This window comes from Musca domestica, unplaced genomic scaffold, assembly GCF_030504385.1.
Source record: "Musca domestica strain aabys unplaced genomic scaffold, Musca_domestica.polishedcontigs.V.1.1 2, whole genome shotgun sequence".
Classification (NCBI taxonomy): domain Eukaryota; kingdom Metazoa; phylum Arthropoda; class Insecta; order Diptera; family Muscidae; genus Musca; species Musca domestica.
The window spans coordinates 11623422-11636752 of NW_026712249.1; the positions used below are offsets into that span (position 1 = coordinate 11623422).

A 13331-nucleotide genomic window follows, 5' to 3' on the forward strand; every position below is an offset into this window, starting at 1 on the left:
ATACATATGGGAAATGCAATGACATCTATGAAAACGCCGGGGGAATACTCTCAAGGCTTTTATATAAGGCAGACACATACATGAGAAAGCTTTGATATGAATGGAGAAAATACCAAACAATTGAAAAAGTATAGGTATGAAATGTTAACAAAGCAAACGATGAGGCTTTGTACTTGCAATTAGGCCCAGGTGTCAACATTCAAATGATAAGGACGTTTTCCCAACCAGGAGGTGGGGGTCTACTACAATGTTCTTCGCCGTAATGTTGTGTGGGAAAATTACAGGAAAAACTGAGTAGATTATGAAATTAGAGCAAAAAATATAAGACACGTGTATCGGAGTTTTATAAGACTACATTGCAAACTAAACTAAACAATGGGGAAAAGTCCTTTTCCTACTCTTTACTTTTTGCATTTTCGTATTGAGATTCCTTGAAATCATTGCATTTTGGGTATAGTCTCGGTGAATATTACTGATAACAATACGAGGAAAATTTTTGTTTGAAAAACTTAAATCCAAATCGATTTGAAAATCGACTACTTCCGTCATTTTATATATGGTATGTAAAAAATTTTAGAAAATGTTATAATTTGCGTGAGGTACGAAATATAGTTCATAATCATAATCCCTCCAATACATTTAAAAATATTTATATGGGCAAAATTACAAGAAAATCCAACCTTTACAGGGTGATGTGAAAAAATTGCAACCAACTTCAGACTTCTGTCATTTCTAAGCCACTCGTCCGACAGCTGTTAAAATTATTCCAGTGCCAGCTCATTATATTGTTTACAAGAGGACAAAAGCATTTTGGTGAGAATTTTCCAGATATAAAGTTGTTCGTGATGAAATTCAAGCGTGATAGTGTGATTTCTTTATATTTGGCTGGAATACCACAAGTGGCTCGCTGGAATACCACATCGCTCGTTACCGTGATACTGGTAGCGTAGCCTGACGTCTAGGAAATGGACGGAAGAAAATAGCAACATCAGCAGAAATGGTTCGAAAAGTAAAGAAGTGACTTGATCGAAACCCGCGTCGCAGTGGACGAAAAATGGCTCGTGATCTAAACATATCGCAATATTTCATTCGGCAAATATAAAAACTGAGCTCGGGGTAAAGGCATTGAAATTCCAAAAAGTGCAAAAGTGAACGGAAAAAATAGACTCAAAGGATCTAAAGAGTTGCTTCCCTTGGCCGAAAGTGATGAACTGTCGAATTTGGTTTTCTCCTCTTCGATGAGAAAACATTCGTTGTCCAGCAGTTTGTAAACAAACAAAATAATCGTGTTTACTTACCAAGGATTTAAGCTGAAAATGTGCACCTTCGGTTAGCCAACAGAATTCAAGCGCCAGCCATGGTGATGGTGTGGGCCGCCATAAAAGCCGATGGTCGCTCTCCGCTCGTATTAATCGAACGTGGTATCAGAATAAATGCCGAATATTATCGCGAAAATATTAAAGCCTTAAAATATTAAAGCCAAACATTTCGCAATATTCCAATCGGCAAATATTTTAAAATCGGGGGAGCTCGGGCTCGGGGTAAAGCCATTCCAAAAAGTGCAAGAAATTACACCGCAACATAAAGAAAATAGACTCAAAGGAGCTAAAGAGTTGCTTCGCTTGGCCAAGTGGTGAACTTCCGAATTTGGTTTTCTCCGCTTCGATGAGAAAACTTTCGTTGTCCAGCAGTTTGTAAACAAACAAAATTATCGTGTTTACTTGCCAAAGAGATCAGCTGAAAATGTGCATCTTCGGTTGGCCACCAGAACTCAAGCGCCGACCATGGTGATGGTGTGGGCCGCCATAACAGCCGATAGTCGCTCTCCGTTCGTATTAATCGAACGTGGCATCAGAATAAATGCCGAATATTATCGTGAAAATATTCAGGAGAGTGTATTAAAGCCTTGGGTGCGCAAACATTTTGGCCACAGACCTTGTACATTCTAACAGGACTCTGCACCATCGCACTCATCACGCGCCACCCAAGATTAATTACAAAATGAGGTTCCTCGCTTCATTTCCAGCGCACAATGGCCACCAAAATCTCCGGATACCAATCCGTTGGACTATTGTGTCTGGAGTATTTTGGTAAGCAAGGTTGGCACTAAAAAATATTAAAGTGTCGATCATCAAGCAAGTGTTTCGCCGGGAATGGGCCAAAATACCGCAGAGCAACATTCGGACAGCGTGTGACGGTTTCAAGGCCGTTTGAAAACCTTTTGTGCCAAAAGTGACCAATTGGAACAAATCTAAGCTTATTCTAAAATTTGATACTATTTCCGAAATTGTTTGCTTCCATTCAAAAAAATTAACAAAAAATTTAAAAATTATGGCGTTTGATTTTGTTCCATCTCACCCTGTATATCTCAAAATATTTATTTTTAGGTAGTTATATAGACTTGACCACATACAAAGCCATTTTACATATAAATACCTAAAAACCTGAAACTCTATCGGGATTATAATTTAAAATCCGCGGCATTTTAGTTGGTATTTTCCACAAACCAGACTGGCTATTGGACATTCAAATTATAAAAAAATAGCTGCGAAATCAAAAAGTGCTAAAATTGACCCAAAAACGTTTCAATTTAGTGATATTTTTTATAGTTAACATATTTTTTTGCCCAGAGATTTAATGTAGAATATTTCTTCGTTTCAGTTAGCAGTAAACGACATAACGAGTAAAAATTATTAAAAAGAAATATTGGGAAATATGAAATATGATGATGTTTTTTGTCTTGTAGTGAAATTTGATAAAGAATAATGATGAAATGAAATGATGCTCTGTCGGGTAATTTTACCTAAACTTTTAACACCAAAAATGCAAAGACCTAAAATGGTAAAGACTAGACAAAATGCATTCTGAGCAAATGGTTTGTGTCTATACTGTCTGAGTAACAGCTTATGGCAGGACCATGTTAATATAAAAAAATATATTTATAGAAAAAAATGACAAACAAAAGTTTGAAAAATCCAAAAATTGGGTTTCAAAATTCTATTCCCTAGACTTTCCAAATTAATTGCATATTGCCTAAGCGGTTTAAATCGCATAACATTTCTAACTATGTTGTTACGATATCATAACAACAGAGGTATTTTCACAGGGTTGCCATATCTTGACTCTGTCTTGTCCCATCTTTATACTTCTATGTCTTTGAAAAATGTGTCTTCAATGTTTATTAATTCCTGGTTTTTTGGTGTTGAATTTTAGACTTTTCGTATTTTCCGAAATATATAGTAGAACTTTATGAAAAAATGAATTTGTAGAGTATGTTGTCTTGCTAGATTCCATTTAAAAGGACTTTTACCCCTATTTTGGAAAAAGGACTAACAATTTGCTTCCATACATACACCTGTTGTATTGCCCCTGTATGAAGACGGGTTAATGGGACTGAACGTTCCTATTGCTATCAATAATATTGTCGAAGGTACTAAAATGCAAGAATTCCAATGAATCCTAATTAGAAAATTCCCGAAAATGCGAAAGACTGGAGAATTTCCCCCCTCTATTTAGGTTACTTTATGAGTTAAAACATAAAAAAGGCCAAAACACGTGTCTTCTATTTTAGCACTACATTTAAAATTTAATGGGGTTTTCCTCATTGAAAATAGTTGACTTTGTCGCACAGTGTATTTAGAGTAAAGATTTCGACAAATTCAATTTAGAAAAACTATTTTCATATTTATCTTTCTTCTATTTTAGATCTACAGACATTTAGTCATTTCTTTGTGTGTTGCAAATAAAAGTGAAATAAATTTCGTTATCATAAAGTTATACAAATAAAAATAGAATAAAAGAAAACCAAATGTACAACAACAAAGACGTTATAAAATTCCTCACTTGACTTTATAATGGTGTCAACAATATGCGGAATATAAGCAATATACTGTGTTGTGATATCTCAATTTTCAAATGTATGACTCACATTTTGATATTGTCAAACCGAGCCATATGCGCTTCATTATAAATTTGAAGTCCAATGAAAAATAACAATTTAAATTGTTATCACTGTAAACATTTCTGGTATTGTTGTTGTTGCTGTTACTGTTAACCAAACTTCAACAATTTGCATATTAGTTCAATGGATCAATGACTGAATGGTGCGCACGATAACTCTCGAAGGACGTATCCGATTTAATCCAAACATGGTACATCGTAATATTATTGTCAAACTTAGATCGATTTCGGGATGAGCAATTTCGGTCCACTAATTCTAGTACCTCTCCCACAGAAAGTCAACATTTTCAAGGAAAATAATTTACTGCACAGAAAGAGAAAGTGATAATCCGATTTGGCTCCAACTTTGCGTACCCTAATATTTGCATCAGTGCTAGGTCAGGTGGGAAAATGGACAATATCGGTCCACTCCATCAAGTACCTCCCCCACAAAACAATTTTGAATAATTATAAATCCTATAAAATGTGTTGTAAGAGTCCGATTGTCTTCAAATTACACACATCACAATATTTTTATAAACCCAAGGTCTGGTACCTTCCCCCAAAGGGTCAACATTTTAAATATTCTTGAAGCTTATAAAACACGAAATTAACATCCATTTCCATTCAGACTTGGGACATCTCAATATTTCCATCAACACAAGATCTGTAATAACTATGGTAGAGATGGGACCATTCCTTGTGGTACCTCTCCCACAAATAGTCTAAATTTGAAGAACCAAATCGGTAATAAAATCCGAAGTAAGCATCCGGTTCTCTTCATATTTCACACATCCCATTATTTCTCCCAACACAAGATCTGCTGTAAATATGGGTTATATTGGTACCTTCCGGTAATTCCCCCAAAAAGAATCATAATTTTGAGTGTCCATGAAGCTAAAAAAAACTCGAAATTAACATCCGATACCATTCAGACTTGGGACATCTCCATATTTCCATCAGCACAAGATCTGTTATAACGATGGTAGAGATCGGACCATTCCTTGTGGTACCTCTCCCACAAATAGTCTAAATTTGAATAAACAAATCGGTAATAAAATCCGAAGTAAGCATCCGGTTCACTTCATATTTCACACATCCCATTATTTCTACCAACACAAAATCTGCTGTAAATATGGGTTATATTGGTAACTTCCGGTAATTCCCCCAAAAAGGATCATAATTTTGAGTGTCCATGAAGCTCATAAAGCACGAAATTAACATCCAATTCCATTCAGACTTGACACATCTCAATATTTCCATCAACACAAGATCTGTTATAACGATGGTAAAGATCGGACCATTTCTTCTGGTACCTCCCGCACAAAAGGGTCAAAGTTTCGAATCACCAAAGCGATCATAAAATCCGAAATAAGCCTCCGGTTCTCTTCAAAATAGAAACATGACAACATATTTTTTTAAAATCTGCTGTGAAATTGGGATATATCGGTCAACTCCTTCTGGTACCTCCCACAAAAAGGTTCAAAATGTTAAGTACCCATGAAGCTCAAAAACGCGAAATTAACATCCGATTCCATTCAGGATAAGAACATCTCAATATTTCCATCAATACAAGACATGTTATGAAGATGGTAGAGATCGGACCATTTCTTCTGCTACCTCCCCCACATAGGGTTCAAGACTTTTTTAAAACAAATCGCTCAAAGAAATCATTAAAAGGGTCCAACTCTATTCAAATTTCACACATACAAAGGGTCACAATTTCCAATACTTATATCTGTCGTAACTTGTGAAACATATCGGCGATTCTTTACAACTTGCTATATCTAAAATGTCTCTTAACAAGAAATCTGATATGAATATGTAGTTTTGGCCATGGTACAATAAGGAGGTAGAACAGCTTCGTAAAACTACAGAAATACAGCCCTGAGGCTATGCCCGCTTCCTGTCAGAATTATTCAAATTTATATCCAACAAGTTTTTTTTCATTTATTTGATATTTTTTGTTCATTTTTAAAATTAGTTAAATAGCACGAAAGATAAATGAAATGCCTGGATGTTCTCTCAAAAATATGATCCTAAGTGTTCAACCTTTCAATCCCGCGGCAAACCTGGTTAATAGCATTAATCTGCGCCTCGCAATTTAAATTTCTTCCAATCATTGATTTTGAAAATATTTTGTTTTTATTTTTCAAAACAATAAATACATACACAAAATTGCATTCAGCTGGTAGCTCTACCTTACTTTTTAATTGTACCATGGTTTTTGCATAAAATTGGATATAAATCTTCGATTTCCTTCAAAATTTGCACATACCAATATTTTTATGATGAAGTATGAAAATGGTATACTTCAGTTCCGCTGTATCTGATACCTTACTCTTACTTCCACATTTTCCAAAAATTTGCACATATTTCATATGTGTAAATAATATAGGAAGTAGTCGATATAGTCCAAATCTGTCACGTTTCAGTATTTATATCAGTCTTAGGTCAGATACGAATTGGCTAACTTCGGAACCTCCCCCATAAAGGGTCAATAGTTGGAATAATCATAACTCAAGGTGGGGGTATACATTTGTCGGCAAAACTGACTGATACTATTTTACTTGTTTAGCCAAATTTTGTATTCTGTCATACGAATATTATGTGGTTTGATATAATGAATTTGGTGCACAATGACAGCTATATCCAACTCAAAATCAATAATCACAAATTTCATCTCACATGAACAAAATTTTTTGGTAGACAAAACAATTGTAAATCAATTCCCCTCGTCAGCATAACCATATACTTTCGTTGCAGTACCTGCTTGTGTGTTATCGTGGGAGTCATCCTAACCATTATATGGTGGACAGAACTCTCCCACCCAGGCGTGTAAGGAAGGACCTACACTGTCTAGAGAGAGAGAGAGAGAGAGTTCCAACAGTACAAGCGAGAGAGTCTAGATCGATCAGGAAGCCTATCAAGCAGGTCTGAATAGCATTCATACTGAGGCAGTCGCTAATGTAGTTAACCAGTACAGTATGAATTCCATCCTCGGCTGCCTACGCAAACCAAGGAGTTTTGGATCTACTACGTTCAGGATGGTGCAGTCGTCTCAATTCGTATTGGACACGAATTGATGAAGATGTGTGGAACGTCTGCCCAGGGTGCGATGCAGGCCCGCGCAATACGCTGCATCTTTTCAACTGTTCTGCCAAACCTACCCAATGCAGTCTAAGAGATCTAAGGCTACAGCCCATAAAGATTAGTAGCCATTAAATAACACAGATTAGTAGCCATTAAATAACACAACATACACCACTGTTTAAACAACAACAACAGTATTTCCACTGTATTTGCTCGGATACTGGATACTTTCTACTTCTTTTTTTAGTAGTCAAGGTTCTAATGTTGAAGCAATGATCGGGACTTTATCGGAACTCAAGCAACAACTTCCATTAAATTTTCCTGGATAGAAATCGATTCGTCTCTATCTGATGAGTTCATCAAATATTAATTAGCCATTTGCGAAGAAAAATTATTTTTATTTTTAAACTATATAGAATCTATTGGTCATCTTTTATCAACTGTCTCGCATTGCAAAATGACATAGGAGACTTTGCAAATGCAAAAGTGAAGACTAATTAAATTTCAAATTAAGAGTTCACTTACCTTCCAAAATTGAGGGCTTATCAAGTGTTGGCGTTCCACCGCCTCCTCCTTTGTTTGGATGATCCATTCGTTTTGTTGAGGTTCGTGTTCTCTTCCACTTCTCCACTTTTCCGGGAACTGATTAGTACTTGAATATTTGAAAAACTTCTGGCACAAAATTCAAGCAAAATATATGTATTTAAAGGCGTTTACTTTGATTTCACAATTATCACTGCTTTGTTCACTTTTTCAATGGACTTTAATTGCCTTTTTGACTGCTGACCGAACGAACGAACAAATGAATGCCTGCACAGAAATGACAAAACACGTATAAAAAATAGGTTGAGAATGACGGTCTCCACCGATGCAAAACACAAAATACACTCAACGTTGTACCACGTAATTAAATAAGAAAAAAAACAACAATTTAGGTTATTTTTTTTAATTTGACAACTGCGATTGGACAATTTTGTGGCCTTAATTTAATATTATATTGCAACGCACTTTTTGTTGTATATTGGCTTTCTATTTTTCACTTTTGATGTAATGGATTTCCTAGATATTTTTCGATTTTCCGGACTTTTTTCCCGTCTAGTGGGAAGCTATACACGTACGTTGGACAAAATTCTCTAATCAACTGGTTTTTTATTTGTGGCAACTTGCAAAGACCAGAGAGACTAAGAAAGAGAGAGCGATAGAGAACAGACGAGCTCCACAAAACAAACAGGAAGATGTAATTTTTTTGTTTACTTCCTTTGTTTTTTTTTTTCAATTAAGTTTGTAGCTTTCTAGTTATAATTAATACCTAGGAGCTGTATTTATAAATTTATTTTAAATACATTTGTTTTGTTACTACAAAATTGCTTAATATACCTCCAATGTCGCACTCTCTCTCTGTTATTAAGAAATACTAAGTCATAACTGTCAAATGAATGTTTTTCTCAATGAGAATCAGCTGATTCAATGTTATTAGGAATGCACTGTGAAATGATAGCTCCATCGGTGTATCGTAATGCATGTACTGTACAAACAACTTCATAAAAATCCACTAGAGTAATTAAAATCGGGTATATGTTTCTCAAAATCATAGTAGCTCACAAATAATTTTGTTGAAAAATAGTAAACATAAATTTTTATTAGAATAAAAATTTTCATTTATACCCAAAATTTTAAAAAAGAAAGGCGATAAAATATTTTAAATGTCCGTTTAAATACGTTACTAATCAACTAATTGCATTCAGAGGGGTCGTGATTTGTAGTCAATCGCACGTGCAAATAACTAAAAAGAAGAAGTTCTAACGCTTAAAATGCGCGTATTTTCGGCTTAACGAATTGGATTCCATTTTAAAATTATGAATCCAACGCAAATTTCCGGTTCGTCGTGGCATCGCGAAAAGTTTTAGTGTCGTGTTTCCGGTTTCCAATTGGATTCGCGTTCGTCGTGTCTTCCCGAGTTATTTTCAGTGCCACAAAATATAATTGTGTTGTGTTTTCTCCTTATCTAAATGGCCTATCCGGATTGTGATCCTCGCGAATAATTTTCAGTGCCGTGAAAATATATTGTTCGCTGTCGGGTTTCGTAGTGTCATCGCGTCCTATCTTCAAAAAAGTTAAAACGAAATAAAAAATGTTAAAAAGAAATATTGTGATCGTGAATTCGTCAATTCTATTCTGTGCCATGAAAAAAATGCAATCTATTAAAAATATTGTCGCTTTCGTTTTTAAATAATAAGTGTGTTTTAATCGCGTAAAATATGTAATTCATAAATCTCAAGCTCTAGGCAACAGTGAAAATATAAACTAACCTTTCCCTTCCCTAAATCATTGGTCGAAACAGCGGGAATTACCCAAGTTGGTTTTGTTCTGAACTGTGGTTGATTGAATTTAAAATAGAGGTATGTAATTGAAATATCTGTCTTACAGCATTTATTATATCAGATATACATATGCAAACATTAATTTTTAAATCATAAAAGAAAATCATCGATATTGGTCGAAAGTGCTTGGAAAATCTATGCAAAAAGACTGTTGACCCTTCATGGAAGAGGTTCCGAAGGTGTGGTCCAATATTTTTCATTACAACATATCAGATTTGTATTTTATATCGAGAGTTATAATTATTTAAAATTTTGACCCGTTTTGGGGGAGCAACCAGAGGGAGTAGTCCGATATTGTCCATCTTCACAACACATCTTGTGTTGATAGAAGCATTGGGATGTCTCGAGTTTGAAAGGAATCGGGTACTCATTTCGCGTTTTATGTGCTTAATAGTTATTCGAAAGTGTGGCCCTTTGTGGGGGAGGTACTAGAAGGAGTGGTACGTTTAATTCGTTCTTCATAAAGTAGAAGTAGAAGGAATTTCAAAGAAGAAAAAGAATTTCGCGCTTTTCGAGCTTCATGGGTATTCAAAATTTTGACCCCCTTTCTGAGTGAGGTACCAGACCTTGGGTTAATAAAAATATTGGGATGTGTGTAATTTGAATCCGATACTTATATCACATTATACACAGATACTTATATCACATTTTCTAAGATTTATAATTATTCAAAATTTTGAACCTTTGGGAGGAGGTACTTGATGGAGTGGATCGAAAATGTCCACTTCCGCACCTGACTTAACACTCATGCAAATATTTGGATTTGCAAAGTTAAAGCAAAATCGGTTTGTCTTTTCTCTTTCTTTATGATATTTTTTATACTCTCAGTCATATGGTTAGAGAGGGTATTACGGCTTTAGACCCTACGTCTCTTTGGACCAAATCCGTTCAGGACATTTGGAGTCGATCTAGCGATGTCCGTCCGTCCGTCTGTCTGGCTGGTGCGCACGATAACTCTCGAAGGGAGTACCCGATTTGGTACATCATAATATTTTTTCAAACTTTGATCGAGTTGGAAGATGGATAATATTGGTCTACTCCTTCTGCTACCTGCCCCACAAAAGGTCGAAATTTTGTATATCCATAAGCTCATAAAACACGAAATTAACATCCGATTCCATCTGGACAATCAACACAATATCTGTTATTAAGGTGGGATATATCGGACCATTCCTTCTTGCACCTCCCCACAAAGGGTCAAATTTTTAAATAACCAAAACGTTAATAAAATCCGAAATAAGCATCAGGTTCTCTTTATATTTCACACATCCCATTATTTCTACTAACTCAAGATCTGTTGTAAAGATGGTATATATCGGTCCACTCTTTCAGGTACCTCCCACACATAGGTTCAAAATTTTGAATAACCGTGAAGTTTATAGAACGCGAAATTAACATCCGATTCCATTCCAGACTCGGTACACCTCAATATTTCCATCAACACAATATCTGTTATAAAAACTGGAGGGATCGGTTCCTTCCTTCTGGTACCTCCCTTTAAAGTGAAAATGACATATATTGGGTCACGCCTTCCTACAAAGGGTGAAAATTGTGAATATCCATGAAGATCATAAAACGCAAAATTAACATAAGGTTCCATTCTAGACTTTGTACATCTCAATATTTCCACTAACACAAGATCTGTTATAAAGATGGTAGAGATCGGACCATTTCTTCTGGTCCCTCCCACACAAAGGGTTATAATTTTGAATAACCAAAACGATCATAAAATCCGAAATAAGCAATGCGAGTCATTAGTGTTACTAACACAAGATCAGCTGGGAAATGGGATATATCGGCGGACTTCTTCTGGTATTTCCCCTGTGAGGGGCTTAAAATTTTCAAAAACAAAACGCAAAATAAGCATTCAACTCTCTTCAAATTTCACACATACCAACATTTTTGCAAACGCAAAATCTGTTGTAAAGATGATAGCTATCTGCCAAACCTTTCCGGTACTATTATATTTATCGGAATTTATAAATTCGTATAAAATTGGATAAAAATTGTCGATTTTCTTTAAATTTTGCACATTCCGTACACATATTTCCACGTTTTTCAAACATTTGCACATATCTCATATAAAGTATAGGAAGTATACGATATAGTCCAAAAATGGCACGACGTAATGTTTATATCAGACTTATGTCAGATACGATTTGGATAATATTGTCCAACCGCTTCGAAAACTCCCCCTTTCCCCAAATGTTGATATTTTCAGTTTCTATTGTCAAGAAAGCTAATATAGGTCCTCGTTTTAGTACAATCCTTATATAAAGATTCCCCTGTTTTTAGTTATTGCCAAGCGATTCGACTTTAATTTGTTCGGAGGATGTAGCTTTTTTTCTTCTACTGTAAGTAATCCTGATATACAAATGCCCAAGAATTTGAAAGAATTACCCCCTTTTAACTATAATGTAAGTTTACAAAACGTCGCAGATTCGCCTTCCTCCTATATTTAGCTCTGCTTTAATTATCTACTAACTTTTATCTGTAATTATTAAAAAAACTAGAATTTTTTCACACAGTCTAATTATCTAATGTATTTTAATTTTCTCAAGTTTAAAAAAAAGATACGGAAAAATGAAGAAAATCCTTAATTGTAAACTACTTTATATACTTCTCCATGAATTTCTTGTGAAACTCACTACGCAGAGAATCGTTGATAAAATGTGTCTTCTTTTCGGGTTCTGTGCGGGCACAATTCTTAAATACTACATCATCATCCCAACGGCGTTTAACTTTCAAATCTGCCACAGCCTTACTGGCTGTTGCTCCCGAACCCGCAGCATAATTTATTAATGGATTTCCCGATAGAATATTTTCCATGCGAATACGTTCCTCCTCCTGCTTCTTTTCTTGTTCTTTGCGAGCGGCCTCCTGTAATCGTTCTTGTTTGATTTTATTCAACTCGGCTAACAGCACTGCGGTGTCATCTTCATCATCTGAGTCCGAATCCGAGTCGGAACTGTCATTATCCACCGGATCATCGGCATCGAGATTTGTTGGGGCTGGTGGTGCATCTAGCTTTGCGCGTTTGCTGCTCGGTGTACTGCTGGCAGAATTGTTGGCCTCGATGGCCTTTCGCACAATCGATGGAAGATTTTTGCTTGGCCGTGCTTCACGTTCTTCAAGTTCCTTGCGGAAATCACGATTGCGCAGTTCATCAGAGGTACCTTGGCCAGATTCTCTGAAAAGACAAATAAAATAAAATTTTAGTATGGGATGCGCAATTTATGTTAGACGCTAACCTGTATTTCAATTTGGTATGTCCAGGCAAATCTCTGCTGCTGTACTGTTTGCTCAGGGCACTTAGATCTTTTTCCCCCTTACCACTGCCGCCACGGGCTGGATCAAATGTTGGCCTGGCAGCTGTTGTCATTTTCTAGCTACGTTTTTATTTATTTTAGAGTTAAAATTAATATCTTTGTAATTTTCAGTAATTTTCTGGGCAAAAACGTTTCCCTTAATGCTTGTTCTTCTTGTTGTTTGACTCAATGTCTGAACGAAGCGAAATGGCTGATGAAAATAAAAACAGAATTTGCAAGGGTTCTAGAAGACCGAAAATGTCGGTCTTAAGGGCTCTAGAAGGTCAAAAACTCTCATAATTCGTTGCCTGCTCTTCTTTGTCTGACAAATAATTCAAAGTAACTGTTCACTATTACGAACTAAGTGAACTACGAAGCCACTTGTTCATCTATGTAGTTTAGTAAGATTTATGCCAGACGAAGACAATTTCATTTATGTCGATATTGACAAGTGAGCAACTGCTATTATTCATTGGGAAGCGTTCAGAAAAATAATTTAGTAACAGGGTGATTCAAGTGTGTTATGTTTTGGCACATGGTACAGAATGACCTGTGAAATAAAGACAAATGGCACATATTATACATTTAAATGATTGTTTTTTAAAGTAAA

The 13331-nt window shown here is 35.6% G+C and overlaps 2 protein-coding genes across 3 annotated transcripts in view; both read right to left on the bottom strand.

Annotated features, from left to right (window-relative positions):
- The window catches only part of LOC101898759 (maestro heat-like repeat-containing protein family member 1), a 30118-nt gene extending 21690 nt beyond the window's left edge, over positions 1–8428 (bottom strand). The window contains exons 1-2 of one of the 2 annotated variants that reach the window (XM_059121793.1): positions 8410–8428; positions 7558–7842 (exon numbers count right to left, since the gene is read on the bottom strand). In XM_059121793.1, coding sequence (XP_058977776.1) covers positions 7558–7624 — 67 coding nt within the window. In that variant the 5' untranslated portion in view covers positions 7625–7842; positions 8410–8428. Of the gene's footprint in view, positions 1–7557; positions 7843–8040; positions 8266–8409 lie in introns of those variants that run through there. The other variant, XM_005176979.4, reaches the window with a different exon arrangement.
- Positions 8429–11939: 3511 nt separating this feature from the next.
- Positions 11940–12945, bottom strand: LOC101898585 (protein CWC15 homolog). Its single transcript, XM_005176978.4, has 2 exons — positions 12665–12945; positions 11940–12603 (listed from the first exon to the last, which is right to left on the bottom strand). The coding sequence occupies exons 1-2, from the start codon at positions 12793–12795 to the stop codon at positions 12021–12023; spliced, it is 714 nt and encodes a 237-aa protein (XP_005177035.1). The 5' UTR covers positions 12796–12945; the 3' UTR covers positions 11940–12020.
- Between the last annotated feature and the right edge of the window lie 386 nt (positions 12946–13331).

Coding starts and splice junctions, on each gene's coding strand:
- LOC101898585 (XM_005176978.4), bottom strand. CDS start 12,795: ATGACAACAGCTGCCAGGCCAACATTTGATCCAGCCCGTGGCGGCAGT. Junction 12,604..12,664: donor CATACCAAATTGAAATACAG/GTTAGCGTCTAA, acceptor TTGTCTTTTCAG/AGAATCTGGCCAAGGTACCT.